Source organism: Battus philenor, unplaced genomic scaffold, assembly GCF_028537555.1.
Source record: "Battus philenor isolate CCGP_79_NKW_IND1 unplaced genomic scaffold, ilBatPhil1.0.hap1 SCAF_5, whole genome shotgun sequence".
NCBI lineage: Eukaryota > Metazoa > Arthropoda > Insecta > Lepidoptera > Papilionidae > Battus > Battus philenor.
The window spans coordinates 9798972-9817460 of NW_027181715.1; the positions used below are offsets into that span (position 1 = coordinate 9798972).

The 18489-nt window shown below is 33.8% G+C and overlaps 3 protein-coding genes across 13 annotated transcripts in view; 1 reads left to right on the forward strand and 2 right to left on the reverse strand.

The window, feature by feature from the left end:
* hyd (E3 ubiquitin-protein ligase hyd) overlaps nucleotides 1-10103 on the forward strand; it is a 32327-nt gene extending 22224 nt beyond the window's left edge. For 6 of the 11 annotated variants that reach the window (XM_068772822.1, XM_068772830.1, XM_068772823.1 and 3 more), the window contains exons 33-50: nucleotides 706-871; nucleotides 1102-1251; nucleotides 2462-2598; nucleotides 2989-3104; nucleotides 3218-3357; nucleotides 3536-3618; nucleotides 4038-4165; nucleotides 4336-4558; nucleotides 5013-5201; nucleotides 5346-5479; nucleotides 5887-6016; nucleotides 6240-6347; nucleotides 6416-6578; nucleotides 6809-6989; nucleotides 7291-7497; nucleotides 7712-7859; nucleotides 8678-8908; nucleotides 9042-10103. In XM_068772822.1, the coding sequence (XP_068628923.1) occupies nucleotides 706-871; nucleotides 1102-1251; nucleotides 2462-2598; nucleotides 2989-3104; nucleotides 3218-3357; nucleotides 3536-3618; nucleotides 4038-4165; nucleotides 4336-4558; nucleotides 5013-5201; nucleotides 5346-5479; nucleotides 5887-6016; nucleotides 6240-6347; nucleotides 6416-6578; nucleotides 6809-6989; nucleotides 7291-7497; nucleotides 7712-7859; nucleotides 8678-8908; nucleotides 9042-9254 (2847 nt within the window). In that variant the 3' untranslated portion in view covers nucleotides 9255-10103. The remainder of the gene's footprint in view (nucleotides 1-705; nucleotides 872-1101; nucleotides 1252-2461; nucleotides 2599-2988; nucleotides 3105-3217; nucleotides 3358-3535; nucleotides 3619-4037; nucleotides 4166-4335; nucleotides 4559-5012; nucleotides 5202-5345; nucleotides 5480-5886; nucleotides 6017-6239; nucleotides 6348-6415; nucleotides 6579-6808; nucleotides 6990-7290; nucleotides 7498-7711; nucleotides 7860-8677; nucleotides 8909-9041) is intronic. The other 5 variants (XM_068772827.1, XM_068772832.1, XM_068772829.1 and 2 more) reach the window with 4 other exon arrangements.
* A 420-nt stretch (nucleotides 10104-10523) lies between these two features.
* Alg3 (Alg3, alpha-1,3- mannosyltransferase) lies at nucleotides 10524-12999 on the reverse strand. The gene has a single exon (XM_068772909.1). The coding sequence runs from the start codon at nucleotides 12441-12443 to the stop codon at nucleotides 10974-10976; it is 1470 nt and encodes a 489-aa protein (XP_068629010.1). The 5' UTR covers nucleotides 12444-12999; the 3' UTR covers nucleotides 10524-10973.
* Nucleotides 13000-13100: 101 nt separating this feature from the next.
* On the reverse strand, nucleotides 13101-17876 carry LOC137929802 (uncharacterized). Its single transcript, XM_068772910.1, has 6 exons — nucleotides 17767-17876; nucleotides 15495-15735; nucleotides 15241-15368; nucleotides 14713-14776; nucleotides 13969-14089; nucleotides 13101-13374 (listed from the first exon to the last, which is right to left on the reverse strand). Exons 1-6 carry the CDS (start codon nucleotides 17831-17833, stop codon nucleotides 13168-13170), a joined length of 828 nt encoding a protein of 275 aa, XP_068629011.1. The 5' UTR covers nucleotides 17834-17876; the 3' UTR covers nucleotides 13101-13167.
* Nucleotides 17877-18489: the final 613 nt, after the last annotated feature.

Here is an 18489-nt window from a genome sequence, read left to right on the forward strand (position 1 = left end):
TCGAATAATAATTATTGCAATTAAACATAAGTTTAATATCTTGGGCTAAAAGTGATCCTTTTGGGATCTAAATACTAGCTGCCGAAAACGGTTTACAGGAAAAGCGCGCGGCTAATGTTGACAGTCGCTAGTGAGGAATACTTTTAAGCTACATTTTACTGAATATTTAAGGCGTTTACATACATACATCCACCAAACAATACTGTTGACTGAGTCATTTCGAGTACCAGTACCCGGCGATAAATATTGCACATCGACCTTTGGGAAGAGACAATCGGCAGTTTCATATCTAATTGATGGAACAGTATAATCTAAGCTGGAATTTCTGTTTTTTTTCTGACTAATGATGCTAGACCGCTACCCAAAGAATGAAACATACTAACGAATTTTCCGGTATTATTTTTGAAAAACACTGTATATTGATTGAAAAATCGACAGACGCTGTGTGCGCCGCTAGTTCACGCTGATGACGTATATTAAAAACATATCAGCATCGTTCGTCCACAACGGGGAACATGCCAAACGCATATATGAGTTCATAGAGCCCAAAGGGTTAAAATCAATACAAATTTTCATTTAAGGTATGCAGTTTGCTTCATAAGTCGATTGTCTTTTACTTCTTGAACTTTGTTATAAATTAAACATTTATTTGACTTTATTATTGCATTATTTATATTCATAAGGACATAATATATTCAATAATAGGACGAGAATGAGAACGAAGAAGGCGATGAAGAGATGGTCGTGGGCGGCGGGGGGACCAACGAGTCCGATGGAGAAGGCGAGAACGCACGCGGTCGAACTCATGCCTTCTTTCAGCGTTCAGACTCTACTCTGTGTTTAGGATGTCCGCCACCTGACCCCTTCAATAGTAAGTCACACATGACAAATTTTTGTTTGAAATGATATTTTTTTCAACTGAAACTCTTTTTTCAACTTAAACGTTTTTTCAAATTCGCTGTAATGCATTAAAGTTTTGCCAAATTGTTATTGATTAGGTAGCATGAAATTCTCTTATCCGTACGCTTAAAATATTGTTAATTTATTTAAATTGTTATTACCCAAATGTGTGCAAGGGAATTAATATATTTTAATGAACAGTGACCATGCAAGACGCTCTGCCACTTGCTGACCAACCACAACTTCTTCAACCGAACGCGCGTCGGGAGGAATTATTCGGCATGCCGCGCCAGCCCGTAACCGTCCCTGCCTCTACTGATTCCACACCAGGAGTAAACAATCCTTTAGAAGGTATTTATCATTATACATCATGTCATTGATTGCGACAGTAATAGATAATAATGTCATTAATTTAAATTTTTGAGTAATGATAATCCTAATCTAATAGCTCATTAATAATTTCTTAAATATCATAGATATTTAAAAAAATATTATGAACTTTTACCAGATTTACTATAACTTTTATGTATTCCGTAAATAAGAATGGAATATTTTCCATGGCCATTAAATCATATTATTTGAAGAATCAACTTTTTTCACTAAAATCAATGCAAAAAGTCCTTATGAATGTTTCATTTTTATAAGTGAAAACAGTTTATATTAATTACACAAAGTAAAGAAAAAAATTGCATCGCTATTGAAAAGAAGCACACATTTAATACTGAACTGGTAATATTGTAATAGCTATGTTGTCCCCACTAAGTTCGCGGAAAGTCGCTGGACGCAGGTAGGGTAAGACTGGCTATTGTGGCGTTTTATGTAAGAGACCTATGCATTGCGGCGGGCGTTTATCGACTGATATGATGGTGATAAATATTGAACGTAATGTAACGGCCTAAGCCAAAGTTGTAAAGTAAACCAAGGTACAAGAGCAATCTAAGCGCGTACGCTCTTCCCTTTCAAACTTGCGGACAGACCAAAAAAAAAACCTTTTTGAAGTACTAATTCAAAAATCAAGAGAACAGTGAATGTTCAGCTAACGACAGTCATAAAAACATCATTTTATTTACATAATTTTTATTTGTTCAATTAAATTGATGAAATGTAATATTGTTCAGAAAAAATTAACAATGACCCCAACTTGCCCTAAAATTCGCAATATATATATTATAAATTATTTATTTTTATTTTTAAACATATTGAACAAGCAGCAGAAGTTAAATCGATAAAAAATTATATGGTTAAGGCATCTCGCCTTAACTTATTTTGTGACACATTATTTCACGTAACTTATTAGGGCAAGAATTTATAATCGGTTTCACAAAAAAAAAAAGTACGATTATATGTAAAGACACCCGCATGGTTGTTACAATATTTTAAGATCTGTATATAATTTAACTAAAAATATATTTAATAACTTATATGTACAAATATATAAATAACATCATAATAATAGCATTGTAGCATTTATTATGACAACAACAACATTTATCACGAAGTCCATCAAAGGTGAGCAGCCGGCCTAAAAGAAATTGAGTCAACTTATGATAAAAGCTTAAAGTTTTCTGCCTGTTTAAAGTGGTGCCTCGTCGACTTGGACTTTCTTCGCGCGGTACAGACCGTGGATGGTCACCGCCGGCCCGGCCTGCGTCCGCGCCGCCCACGCATACACACACTATGACTCGGGATGAACCACAGGTGCGCAATATGAACTAAATTTTAAAAAAAAAGTTTTTTAACCTTCGCCATATACGTTCGCCAATACATTTACTGAATCACTTAACACTGGATAAAAAGTGTTAATTAAAAAAATATTCTTCTCATTTGTTTTTCTTCGTGTGTTTGATACATAACTCAAATATTTTATTGGAACCAGTTAAAATGCAGTTACTAATCTTGTAATTTGAGTTTGGTACTGTAATTCGGCATGAAAAGTCATTATAAAAGGCTTAGAAATTAAAGTATTTAACCAAAATCTGCAGTCACGTGAGCTCCATAAACCATTCCTTAGGGAATTCCTTAGGGAATGGTTTATGGAGCCGTTTGTAATTTGATGAATGTGTTTAAAAGAAATGATTTCTTTCCTAGGATTTGTCCTGTGCTAAAGACAATGTTACAAAAATGGATATCGACACTGATGGCGAATATATATCGGATTCGGATTCGAACGAAGCCAGACAGATTCAAAGGAAGAAGCATCATAGGTGGGTGACGCGAATTTTTTAAAAATCTCTTTAGGATAATTCAGACCTAAGTCCAACTCTTTTTAGCTCCAAATGCTAAAGCTTTACTTATCCTAAAATAAAATATTTCTTAGACATCCTCATGCGTCAACATCAGGCAGTAGTTCTCGTCAAGAATCGAACACCCAACCGTCCGAATTCCATACGCTCGTGGACACTGCATGCTCTATTATTGAAGCCCCTCATCAACAAACTATTATTTCGCCAAAGCCTGGTAAGTAGATTTCTAATCGATGTATAAAAATATTTAAATTATTTTCCTTGTTGCCTTTTTATAGCCATTATAATTTTTTGTTTTTTTTTTTTTTTTTTAATCAACGTCGCATTTATTATTTCTCTAGGAATTTAAGGTGTTTCTATTTTATGTAGACGTGATGATGTTAATTTGGCAGGACCTAGTGGGTCAAGTGGAATGGCGCAAGAACCACGTTCATCTTCCTCACGCAGCCCCGGCAAGACTGTTATTGTACGTGCTGTAAGTCACTCCACTTATTTGGGGGACTTTTTCTTAATCAAAATTTTACCTTAACCTTCAATTGGACTAATCTTTTTACTTTACAAGTTTTTAATATGTTTAGCTGCTGTATATTTTTTTATTAAACGGATTTTAGAGATGTAAGATATTTTGATTTGAATGGGGAATAAAATAAAATTCTATAAAAAGACTAGAAACTTGTATACTAATTTAGCAAGTTTTTCTAAAAAAAAGCATAACTGCTTATTTTTTTAATAAAATTTAATACCAAAATAGAAAAATAGTAATAATTTTATTTCATGTTTATGAAATTATAGTAGGTACTTATTCTTGTGATACATATAAATTAGTTGTTATCAGTGAAATAGAATATTTTGTTACACCTTTGTGTTATTTCATTCACTTATTACATTTTACAGGGTGAATTATTAAGTGTAGCAGACCCACTGGAGTCTCAAGAAATTTCCGCACATGTCACTGTTGAAACAACGGGCTTAACATCGGCTCCTTTATTGCCACCTCAAGTACTTAACGCCCCTGCTCAAGCGTACGTATTATTAACTGTGTTAAGTTCATCTCGATAATAACATCTGTTTCAAAAAATATTTAATTTTTTAAATAAATTGACTTTGCTAAATTTATTCAGCTATGTGTATGTATTCCTGATAAATGAAATCAAATACACTTTCCATAAAACTAAAGTAAATTATTTTTTAGTCGCACTTGCCCATCTCTCGGGGCATCTGTATCACACGATTTGTTACTCGGGCGATGGCGACTCTCGCTAGACTTGTTTGGTCGCGTTTTCACCGAAGATGTTGGCCTCGAATCCGGTTCCGTCGTAGCTGAGCTGGGAGGTTTCCCTGTGAAGGAGGTCAAATTCAGACGTGACATGGAAAAATTACGCAACTCACAACAAAAGGATTTAACTTTACATAAGGTAATAATTAATAATACATTTACTGGAAGTTTCCTTAAGCACTTTTGTGTCTGCTTACTTGCTACTTAGCTAATAATGTTTCAATATACTGGATTCATCTGGAACTTACTGTAGATATTTTCAATTTCTTGTTTTAAAACAGTCTAAACCATATAATTTCATATGATTGAATGCAATTTTTACTTAAACATTTTTAGAAGCAGATGAAAAATAATGTTTATTTATTTTAATGTGTTAGTTATTCAATCAATAACTTTGTTTCTTTATCTAAGCATGTATATTATTTTATATATAGTTATTCATCTCTGTAAATCTATTGCTGATAGGTAACTAGTGAAAACAAGCACATTAGTTCTATAATTATTTAGTAACTATCGATAAATTACGTTATTGAATGAAAATGATGTGCGTTGGAGTGAATATTATTTTCCCAATTTGTACTTTTGTTCTATAGATGGAGCGTGATCGTTCAAAGTTACTACAGCAGACGTTCGCAGAGCTGAATAGTGCGTTTGCAGGACAAAACCGACGAGCACATAGTGCCCAACCACCGTTAGCTGTCAACCGTGTCAAGGTGACGTTCCGGGACGAGCCTGGCGAAGGCAGCGGTGTTGCACGCTCTTTTTACACTAGTGTTGCTGAGGTACATTGACATGTCATATTAATTTTTAGTTAATTTATTGACATTTACTATGTGTTACTATGGATTTTACTATAGAACAATTTAAGATTAGGATTACTGGTAAATAATTGTTATTTTATTAACCAATTACAATTTTTTTGGCAGGCATTATTAGCTAATGAGAAGCTTCCTCCTTTGGAGCCGACATCGGGCAGCGGGATTAACAGCAGTTCTGCTAATGGAACTTCTGGTTCTAGTGGTGCAAATGCCAGCGGAGCAAGCAGTAATAGTGGCACACGGTAATTATATTGAAGATTTTTAAACATGAAATATTTTGGATCAACAGTAAATTTCTTAATAATTGTATGATTATTTTTTAAGTTATTTGCCACTAAAATATTTTTTGCCTTTTGTGCAAAAATAAAATATCGTATTACGACAAATAAATAAATTACTTACAATGCGTTAAGCCCAAAATTTGCACAATTTTACTAGAAAAGTAAAGAAAGTATAAGGATAAAGAAGATAATTGATATAGTTTTGAGACCTGTTTAAATTTGACATTGGACATGTAGATTCTTTGCTCAATTTAACATATAGCGTATAACGTACAAGAAAAAATTGTGCACTACAGTTAATAATACACTTATGCATATTTGTTAAATTTTAGTTGAAGAATTTTTAATAAAATGTTTGTCATTTCCAGTAGCGGAGCTGGAAGGGCCCGTGCAAAAGATACAGCTCGACGGGCGCCAGGCAGAGCAGCGCCGCGTCCTCCTGCTGCACGCGAACCTCGACGTGTGTTAAGTGTTGATGCGAGACCCTACTCTCCACAGGTAAAATCGCGTTTGTGAATAATTTAGGATAAAGCTGGCCGAGGCTATGATAAATATCATGTCACTTCCAAGAACACATTTTGATCTAGACTTCTTAGCTTTGACGACAGACAGGTGTTATGATGGTATTTATTTAGAATGCCTTTAGCAAAATACTTTATCATCAGTCAGTTTGTCAGTGACCATGCTTAATGTTTATAGTATGTTTCTAATTTTGTTTCAGGCTGCACCTGGAACTGAGGGAGCTGGATATAGTGGGGATCGACCCGGTGGACATAATGAACATCTCACTCTTCATCAAGCACAACTCGGCGAAAGACTTTATCCAAGGGTGAGAATTTTACATTTTAATAGTAGTATGGTGTCTTGAAATCATATTAAAATGTGTCTTTCAATTAGGTGCATTCTCTTCACCCAACCTTTGCTGGTAAAATTACCGGTATGCTGTTAGAACTAACACCAGCACAACTATTGGTGTTACTTGCGAGTGAAGATGCTCTAAGGCAGAAGGTACGAGAGGCTATGGACCTTATAGTCATGCATCCTTCAGAAGCAATACTAGGTAAGATGTTACATTTTTGTTAATTTTTACGTTATATGAAGGAAAATTAGCAAAGGTGATATTAAATGTACTTTGAACTTAGTTTATGAAAAAATGTGGAATGTTATGGATACTGGTACTGATCTTCAGCGTCCTCGTCGACATTGTTCGCCACGTCCGCCGTTGTTTACCGAGCTCGCGATCAGTGCTAGTAACTATAACTTAGTCGGCAATACCGAATGCGTCCGCAGACCTAGACGTGTTCTCGCTGTCAGAGCGCGGCGGCGGCGCGGCGATGGGCGCGGGGCCGTCTGGCGCGGCGGCGGACGACGCGGCGCCGCTCTTCTACTCACCGGGCAAGCGCGGCTACTATTCGCCACGGCAGGGACGCGCCACCTCCGAACGTATCAACGCCTTCAGGAATGTCGGCAGGTTTGTCTTCATTCATGGTCTCATTTCTTTATTAGCTCATTATACCTTGCAATTGTGATCATAAGACCGCCGATAGACGTTCACTGCCACGCATTGGCATTGGCCTCCCTCAAAGGTCACTATGATAACTGTTCTTGCGCAATATGACAAAAATCGGGCGACAATCGGCGACTTTTGTAGCAGCAGAGGTGTCTCATATTACTGTAATACCCTACAGGGAGTTGCTGAAAATTTGCTTTCCATTTTTGATAATTGTTATGAACAGAATAACTGGAATAATATAAAAATATTGTTGTTACAGAATCATTGGGCTGTGTCTTCTTCAAAATGAACTATGCCCAATGTTCCTAAATAGGCATGTTTTGAAATACATACTTGCCCGACCCATAAGATTCCATGATCTCGCTTTCTTCGACCCTGTCGTCTATGAAAGCCTACGGCAACTCGTCGTGGATGCTGAAACAGGCGACTCACACTCATTATTTGCAGCTCTTGATCTCAACTTTGGGTAATTATGTTTTTAGCATATCAAACATATTGTCCAGAAAAAGTTAATTAATTTTTTATGAATTATTTGTATTAAATGATTACACAAAAAAATTAAATTAGTAATTAAAAGATTAGTTTATATATAATAATGGAAATGGTAATAAAGTGATAATTATTTAAATTAAAAATGAATGAATTCTAAATGAATGTTGTTTACAATTTTATTTTTATAGTTTGGAAATGTGTGAAGAAGAAGGAGGTGGTTGTGTTGAACTAGTACCAGGTGGGCGTGAAATTGAAGTGACAGCTCTCAATGTGTACGACTATGTACGAAAATACGCACAACATCGTATGTTGCACTCTCAAGAAAAAGCTCTAGAGGTACAATCATTTTTTAATATTTGATTTGGAGGAATTTTATTTCAATGTTTAGTTATACCCTTAATAATTCGCTTAAGGTATTGTACTGATTGTTAGTCTTGAGCAACTCATAGTTAATCTTTTATAATCATTCTTAGAAAGTTTTTCTCAATAAGAAGTCTCTGCAAAAAACAATTTATCATAATCTTTGATCTGAGGAGCCAGTGTTCTTTAGATTTTTTCCCCAATTAATCCTTTGACCTACCTTGTTCTGCAGACGAGTCAATAGCATATTAGTATGCTTGTTGACTTTCTGTAGAACACCATTTAATTTGGCTCAATAGTGAGCACTCCTGTGAAGGCTCGAAACAGGGTGTACTTTCAGATATATATTGGTATTAACAGTTTTATATAATATAAATTATTAAGTAATACTATGAAATAATAATTGAATACTTTTCTAATGTGTGATACATCTCTTAGTACCACTTACACTACATCACATGACTTTCTGTTTATGTGTTTGTCTGGGAGGGAAACAGCATGGTAGACCATTATAGAAAAAATAGTGTTGATACAAAAGCATCAACAGGTAATGCAATAATATTGAATTGCTTTGTGTTTGTTGGAAAGGTCTCTGGGACTTCCTTTTGCCACAGCACATATAATACACGATGTCTCAGGGTCCTCATGGCATGACAAGGGGCTAATAAGAGATGACAACTATACAGTGTAGTGTCTTTGACTGAGAATGTGTGTGAATGTATTAATAATGAACCAATTTTATCAGAACAAATACTTAATATGTTTTTAACTGTTGTTTTTACTGTTACTTTTAGGCTATACGTGTGGGAGTGCTTGATGTCTTACCCGAATCTGCTCTTGAAGGCTTAACAGCTGAGGACTTGAGGCTCCTATTGAATGGCGTCGGTGATATAAATGTTGCCGCTCTAGTTTCATACACAAGCTTTAATGACGAAAGCGGCGAGCCACCAGAGCGACTTGTCCGATTTAAACGTTGGCTCTGGGCTATAGTTGATAAGATGACTCATCTTGAAAGACAGGATCTAGTAAGTTTTTATATTCATTTGAGCATGATTTTTAATCACTAGTAATTAATAATTTTTAAAAATTGTCAATATTTTGTAATGGCCACGATTATAATCTTAAAATGCGTGGAAAAATTAACAATATCTGTTTTAGGTGTACTTTTGGACCGGATCACCAGCACTGCCTGCCTCGGAAGAAGGTTTTCAACCAATGCCTTCAGTGACCATCAGACCTGCGGACGACGCTCACTTGCCCACCGCCAATACTTGTATCTCTCGGTTATATATCCCATTATACTCGTCTCGCCATGTTTTAAAACATAAACTATTGCTTGCTATCAAAACTAAAAATTTCGGCTTCGTGTAGACACCATCTCGCCACCAACTTTATGTATTTTAGGTCTAAATCCAGTCATGTAAGGCTGCCGTTGTATTCTCCATGTTAGGTGAAAGGATCTATTGTTTAATATTATGATGTGATAATAATAGGTCATGTATCACATATTTGGTAGTATCCGTACACTAGTGTATGTCTCATATTCTCATAATGAATCTTTGTCTAAACAATTTTAATATTAGGTAATTATTGACTGTGTGCCACATATTCAAAATTGTTTGAATTATAATAACACAGTTTGGCCCAAGTAGAGGTCCTGCACAAGTTTGTAGCAATTAATAATAATTATGTTTTATAGTTCAACTCTTGTTCTAGATAACTGAAAACAACAAATTTTAACAGTATAAATGTGTTCAGTTCAGTAATAAGTTCCACACAATTTTTTATTCTATTTTAAATATAAAGATCTGTATGCAATCTGAATACCATGCTTGTACTAAATATTGAAATTAGTTTTGTTTAGATCATTAAAAATATAGCAAACAGCATTTAAATTGCTCTTTACTTTTACTTCTTTGTTATTTTTTATTATTTTGTATTTATTTATTCCTTACTGTGTCAAAATATTATAATGGATAACTGTTTCTATATTTTGGTACCTTTGTTACATATTGGATATGTTGCCTGAAATAATACAATGGGTATTCAAGCTACATTTTGTAATGGAGATTGAGGGCGAGACGTAGAGTAATGGTGGATATTGTGATATCAGAGGAAGTATTATGCGCCTCTATCTCTAAATTAAGATTATAATTAGATTTCATTACTTTAAATAGTAGTTGTATTGATTCATAATAAATAATCTTCAAAATGCTTAAATTGTTGTTTTAGTTATAATAATATGGCAAACATTATTATTTTAATATATAGTATGCAATCAACATATTACAGATTTTATATAATGAGTTCTTAATACTTTTCAATATCAGCATGCATGATTACCTCGAACTTGAATTACTGCACATACAAAATTTAAAAGTATACTGAATAAGAGACATATGAAGTATTCATTGTGTTGGGTTACAACATCCATTCGAGACATGTCAAGTCAACAAGATTGCTTTAATGGTCGACTTGGAAAACTGCAAATGTTTAAAACATTATAAGTTTAGAAAAGGAAATAAATACGACCACCTAATAGCAAGGGATAAGCACTAAACATGAGATGAGCTGACTGATATTATATGCTTGTGACTTACCAATTTGCAGAGAACAATTTAAAATAATACAAACAACCAATAATAACAAAATTATATTAACAAACAAAATAAAGCATCAATACAAATAAGAAACAGAAAAATTGTACATTAAAATATTATTAACTTACAAGTGTTTCATAGAAATAATAAATGTGATTACAATACTTATCATATATAACAATCTGTCCAAGACATATGTATTGTTTTTGTTCAGAGGTGAATATAGCAAACTAGTTTTCTAACTCTGACCAAATTCCTTACTTAATTGTAGCCTTCTCTGGCAAAATTTATAGCCAAATAATGAAATAGGCTAAACAAATCATAGTAACATGCAAAAAAAGTATTTCAAATACAGCTCAAAAAATTTTAGTTAGAATAATGTATAATGAAAATTCTTACATATACAAAGTTAATCATATTTTAAATATGATTTAGATTTGAAAGTAATTTATGACAATTGCTTTATGTATCTTATAAAATAGTTCATCTATCATTCTATTTTCGAAGCCATTCTCATTTCAATTGAAGTCTTTTTGTAAATTTTGTAGAGAATGGTAACATGACAAACATGCAAAATGATACTTGTAGCATGAGTACTTGGATAAGTATTCCAACAAAATTCAATTAAGGCTAGGATAAGAAATCTAACAATAATTGAGAGATTGGTAGACCACAAAAGATAAGGCAGGCTGTGAAAATACCATGAATAAAACTGGTAATGAAGACTTCTGGCACAAACTATTCCAATAAAGTTTATCAAGAACATTGGCAAAATAAACAGTTGTGATATAACATCAAAATTAATACTATAGTGCTCATCATCGGACTTTTCCACTATTTTCTTCCTTTTCCCATTTTGGTTTGTTGTTTGTTGTAGCATTGTTTCAAAAGATTTTAAAAATGTCTCTTGATCTTTTGTTAGTTTTTCTTTACTACCTTCATTGAATTTCTTCTCTTTCTTGCCTTTACTCCTCTTTTTAATTTCAATATTTTTAGCATCAATTTGTGGTTGTACTTGCTTTTGTACATATCTGAGTCTACAATAACTTTTGAAATATTTGATACACATCGGTAAAAATATTATCAACAATACAATGTGGATTGCCAAGAGAGTAATATGAAAATAAAAGTTTTCAAATACTTTAATATCAAGAAATCTATAATTTACTGTCCAAGTGTGATTAAAAACTCGACCAATATCAAAACTTCCTTTCAAATAAGAAATAGGTGCAACCAACAAAAAGGGTAAACCTAAAACAATTTGTATTAAGCCACATAAAATAATTTGTACAATTGTTCCTTTCAAACCCAAGTTCACTAAATAAAAAAAGAATAATGCTGGTGCATACAGAAGTATATTCATTTTAACAGAAACTCCTAAACTATAGAAAATACTTCCCAAATACCATTTAGATTCCATAAAGAAGTTTAGTGCTATGTATAGAAACAGAACAGCAATTGGATCATTAAACAATCTCAAAACATGAATTGAGTGGATTCTGTATGAAGTTAAAATTGTAATTAATAACACATATGGAGGCACTTTCTTAGTCTTGATATATATTCGAAGCGAGGCTAATAATTGTAACAAATAGATTCCTATAAATATGTATTGAGCAAGTTTAATATTTTGACCCTGACTTGTTAAGTAATAAAATATTGAATAAATGTATACAAAACCAGCGGGGTAAACAAGTGGACCCGTATCCCCACGAAGTTTACTATAGTCGAATGTACCGTTTAAAAAACCTTCACATTCTTGCATATATGCTCTCCAGTCAATTTCTGTGTATGGTACTTTTTCAACAATCAATATGTTCAGTATTAATTCGGCAAAAATCACGATAAATGCCGTGACCGGTATCTTTGCCGGGTCCAGAATCAACGTTTTCAAATATGAAATGCTTGTAATTTTTTTTAAACCAATCGATATATCTTGCAACTTGCTCCGGCTTCCCATTTTTTAATTTGTAAATTGGTTTTAAAATGTAGAAAATGTCACGGAGATTCTCTTATAGACTGCTTCTATTTTAAGATTAGGTCACCTCATGTCCCAGGCATTTGCTCACATTACAAAGAACGTCTAACGATTGCTGCAAAATGTATTTACAGTATTTTGACAGATGACAAGATTTTTAATTATGACATTGACAAGAATTCCAGCAGCCACGGAAAGAACTGTAATTCTTAATCGACTTATACTGTAGAAAACTGTTATATTATTATTTATTTTGATATTTTAGAGTGTTCATTGCAAAATTATTTGTCAAGAAAGATTTTGAGCTACAGGAAATTAAATATTTATATAAAATAAATAAATAATATATTTATACACAAATCTTGACATAAATTTTCTAAATTAAAATGAATCGAAAATTTTCATACTTGACTACAAAAAAAGAAAACAATAGATAGTCGAGCTAACGTGAAATAATAGCTCGCCTATATTAGCTTAATAATGTTTGAAAATTATTATGTTATACTGCGTAGATAATAATATATTGTAATCCCGAATTAAGTTAAACATGCGAAACACAATTTCACTGCTTGCTATTTTTATTATAAATTAAATTAAGGTCTTATGAAACTTAACCATTTAAATGATAAAAACAGTACATGCATGATTGTATGTTATATTTAATAGTTATGTTACATTGCAGAAGTTTATTGTATAGGCTTGAGATTTATCTGGTGACATTTTCTGGTAACAGGTAAGCTAAAACTTGATTCACAGTTGCTCCAGTCAAAACTTCATTAGCTTGTTTCAAAGCAAGAGAAGCTATATATCTATCTACAGAATTTTTAAGCATGCTTAAGGCTTCAGAAGATGATACGGAATCAGGTCCAATTTGTTTAATGCCTGCATCCAATTCAGTACCTTTGAATTGAAACTGAAACAATGATAAAAATTAATTTATGAAATAATATGATTTATAACATTTGACTTTGCGAGTTTTAATTAGACATAAAGTTTGAATAAATTGACTTCTGGTTATAAGTAAAAAATGTGAACTAACTATTGTTTATGAAAAATGGCCGAGGATAGCGTTGTCTACATCACTTAAAAACATTTATATTAAGAATACTGAAAAAAAGTTGCAATTTGACATAAGGTATATGCATTTTTTATAGCTAGGATCAACCAGTATTGAACTAGTATCACTTGGTAGTAAATGAAACAACCTGCGAATAACAGTTTAGAACAACACATTTTTTTCCTTGCAATGTACTCACCTCAAGGCGTTATGAGATATAATGCTTAAGTGAAATAATTTGTCATTCTACGGCGAGTTCACAGAAACTGTTTGGCAGAACATATAAAATAGATCTTTTGCCAGCCCAATTAATATTAACACTTCACAATAAAAATTAAGTTATGGGATACTAGCATAAATTAAAAGCTTATAAATTGTAGTTTTTTTAATTCACACAAATGCGCGAATACACACTCACTGAAATAAAACATAAAGAAAATATGATCTTACCGCTACGTCTCCAATGTGCAAGAGACTATGTTGAGCTACAATTTGATAAACAACTTCTTTACGAACTTCTGTAGGTTCGATCTGGGCAGCTGCTATTATAGACACATCTTTGAGTACTAAACTGTAAGCGAAATTAAATAACGAATTAAAATGAAATAATATTTAATTATTCGACAAGGTGTGGAATATGTGTAATATCAATTTTTATTCTGATAAAATAATTGTTTTTTGAAAACCTAAGGATAAAGAATACCCAACAAATAAATTATATGAAACTACAGCAAAGTATAATAGCATAACACCTTCAAAAAAAAGTTCGAGCTGACCAAACCTTTACTTTTCAGTTTTAGTCTTGCGGCTGATAGAGTGACTTTTTTAAATATTATTTAAGTATAAATGTTAAAGTTTTTTTCTTTAAATATAAACTTAAAGAATAAACTCAAATTTCATTAGAATGCGGAAACACCACGATCTAAATGCTTTAGAAACTATATGGCGCGTTAGTAAATAGACTTTAAAAATAATTTTGTAAAGCTGCATTACAATATGTACTATAAAAATTCTTCTCCAAAGATATAACATCCGTATATCAAACAAATTAATTTCCACTGTACGTAGTCGGAGCAATTAAAATTATTGACAGAAATATTTTCATTTCTGAATCATATTTTCTTAAAAAATAAATTAAAGCACAAAAAAAATCGAAATGGTTGGTAAATATGATAAAAAAAAGAAAAATATTACCTCAAATGACCTTGAAGATGTACGGGAATAATATCAGCCACAAGTATTTCAGCTTGAAGATCAGCTAAAAAGTATAAACTTTGAGACTGGATCTTTTTAATTAGATTTTAAAAGAATAGTCTAATAATATACATTACTTTGATACATTTCAAACTTTATTGTATTTATATTTTTTTGGTACTGATATCCATTAGAGCTGTAGTTACGCATACTCTTAATTGATTTCTTTTTAATCTGTGACTCGGTATGTTTCTCGTAAAACAATGCAATGTAATTAAAAAACATGAATAAATATTTAAATTTATTTATGACACATCAACGTCACTGTTTTAAAACAAATACGAATCTATGTATTCTCTGAACTCCATTATAGACGAACTCCAATAACATAGTACGTGGGACGTGTCATTATTTTGGAGAGGTATTGAGTCAGTTTGATTATTTAATTTTTTTATTAATTTGTTATTATTGTAAACCGTGGATTATATAATATTTTAAGAATGATATATAGAATACTGTAGGAATTACCATCAATGTTGAGATTCGGGACTGTGAATTGTAAATCTACTCTTCCAGTTCTAAGACGTATCTCTATCAATTGTAAATGAAACTTTGACAAGCCCTTGACATAAAGATTTTCTATATGCACTGTTCCTCTGCAAAATACATACCAAAATAAGGAAATATAGCGTAATAATTAATATAAACTAATATGAATTACTCATAACCAAACACTGATCAATATCTAACAGATATGTTGATAAAATTAACGTATATCTTACGATAAATCAACAAGATCGTTACTCTCGAGGTAAAACGGAGGTAGATTTTGCTTAAAATACGGATCTAAAGGCGGCAAAGTATAAAAGCCCTCTTTAAACATCCTTCTTGCCTCTTCGATTAATTGATGTGCACTTCTGCTCGCAAGTAGATCATTACTTTCCAATTTTTGATAAGACCTTGAAAGGTTTCCAATCTTGACCACAGCATCATAAGGACCTAAATGTAAGAGGGCACCGCTCACTGTTGAAAATGAAAAGAATAATTAATTAATGAAGACGATAAAATTTAAATTCGTTTTTTCAAGTTGATTTAGTTACTTTTTCTCGCGCAACAACCACTTTTACATGTTATGTGTTTCATTAATTCTGGTAAATGTGTTTAAATATGCCGTAAAAGATTAACACGTGTAGTGTTCGAGTCTATCATGTAGAATATCACCACTTCCGCTCTTCTTGGGATGTCGTTTAAGCCGACTAATAGGACAATATTCTTCGTGATAATTCAATGCCCAGATGCAAAAGTATGATGGTTGGACAGGTAGAACTTTGGCGTAAAATAGTTCAACGTTATTTAAAGCACAAGGCGGCTACGAGGGGGAGCTAAATGTCTCTAAAAATCTTATAATAGATAGACGCGAGAACCAACCAATTGATAATTTCCTAAGAAAACTTTTCCTACGGGGAGGTGACGATCCTCAGCATTGAGTGTTACGACGCGAGGAGGAGGAAAAGATACATCTGCTGCGCACGGTATGTAAATTTTTAAAAAGCCAAGGGGATTAGATAGCTTGCTATTAGCCAAGCAATAGTTTCCCCAGCAACTTTATTATAATAGGTTGTCAAATATCTCCCTTCCGCCTTTTTGTCTTTTGAATTTCGCGGCTATGTACAAAGCGCTACAGAGCTCGTATCTGGCAATACTATACATAATTTGAAAGGTCTTGACATAACCTACAAAACGACGCTATGCATGATTAGTTTGGATATTGCGTTCATCAGTTATAGACGTGTAAACATGGAGTTCACTAACGCCGAAATTCGCGCTATTTTAAAGTTTTCCTTCGTTAAAGGCAAATCCGCTAGAGAGACGTTCCGTGAGATTATTGGTGTTTTGGGGGATGGTACTCTATCATTTCGAACCGCAGAGGAATGGTGTCGACGATTCAGAGCCGGCGAAAACGACACCATGGATAAGCCAGCCGGCGGAAGACCTCTGACGACAAATATCGATCAAATCATGGACTACATCGAGTTAGACCGGCATGTGGCATCTCGTGACATCGCCCAGGAGATGGGAGTTAGTCACCAAACCATTTTAAACCATCTGCAGAAGGCTGGATACAAAAAAAAGCTTGATGTTTGGGTGCCGCATGATTTGACGCAAAAAAACCTTCTGGACCGAATCAACGCCTGCGATATGCTGCTGAAACGGAACGAACTCGACCCATTCTTGAAGCGGATGGTGACTGGCGACGAAAAATGGATCACATACGACAATATCAAGCGAAAACGGTCGTGGTCGAAGGCCGGTGAATCGTCCCAAACAGTGGCCAAGCCGGGATTGACGGCCAGGAAGGTTTTGCTGTGTGTTTGGTGGGATTGGAAGGGAATCATCCACTATGAGCTGCTCCCATATGGCCAGACGCTTAATTCTACCATCTACTGCGAACAACTGGACCGCTTGAAGCAGGCGATCGACCAGAAGCGTCCAGAATTGGCCAACAGGAAGGGTGTAGTGTTCCACCAGGACAACGCCAGACCACACACTTCGTTGATGACTCGTCAGAAGCTACGGGAGCTCGGATGGGAGGTTTTATCCCATCCACCATATAGCCCGGACATAGCGCCAAGTGATTACCACCTGTTCCTGTCCATGGCGAACGCCCTTGGTGGTGTAAAGTTGAACTCAAAGGAGGTTTGTGAAAAGTGGCTGTCCGAGTTCTTCGCAAATAAGGAGGGGGGCTTCTACGAGGGAGGTATTATGAAGTTGCCGTCTAGATGGAAACAGATTATCGAACAAAACGGCGCATATTTGAACTAAATCCGATCACTGTAACACTTTTTATAAAGCATTGAATAAAGAGCAAAAAAGCGGAAGGGAGATATTTGACAACCGTTATATATTGTGACTATTTCCCGTTATTTTAACTATATCTATATTATAGTCTTCATTCTCACTGTACGCTTTCTTTCATTCAAGCTTTACTAGTTTTACACTGCATGAGTAACTTAAGGTGAAATAATTAAATTATATTTTTCACATATTACTTACGCAATTGCCCAAGGTCTGCATCTGCGTTTACGTAAGCAAGGACACAATATAAAAGCAACGCCTTCATTGTAAAGGTTTCGTTCGTGTGGATAGAGTAGCCATAATTATGTGCTGCGCTTTAATATATGAATAGAAATTTCACGGTTTTTTAGTATGCTGTGATTTTAAAGTTATTAGTTACATTAAATTGATTTCGTGCTCAGATTAAACATGATACGTAGTATTGTTATTGACGTATCGGACTTTTATTGCTTCGATTTGCCTATTTAATAACTGTAGATTCAGTATAAGTATTTATATTATCTATGTTTAGTATTTCGTTATATTAAGATTAAGTACAATGAAATCCAGGTTTTTAATTATGTACTAATTTAAGTTGTTAACGTTGTTGGCTTTTTAAAACCATTTCATAGGTGACTGTAAACAGTCACAGTATAATTTTTACAGGTACAGTATTTTGTTAAGAGTAAGTAATGAACGGTTATGGAGTCTGTTAACATGATGACTGACGTTGCAATGCTATTGCAGCTGCCGTACTAGAGACTATACAATCACACAGTTATTCAGCCGCGAAACCTGCGCTTCGAATAAAGCTGCCGCAACTGAACATTGCGTTGTCACAACGCGACATTCATACGCTGCGCGTCTGATAGGGCTCTTGATGATCATATTTCAGCGGGTGTTTAATTACATATATAATTTTGCCAGTATAAGACAAACCCC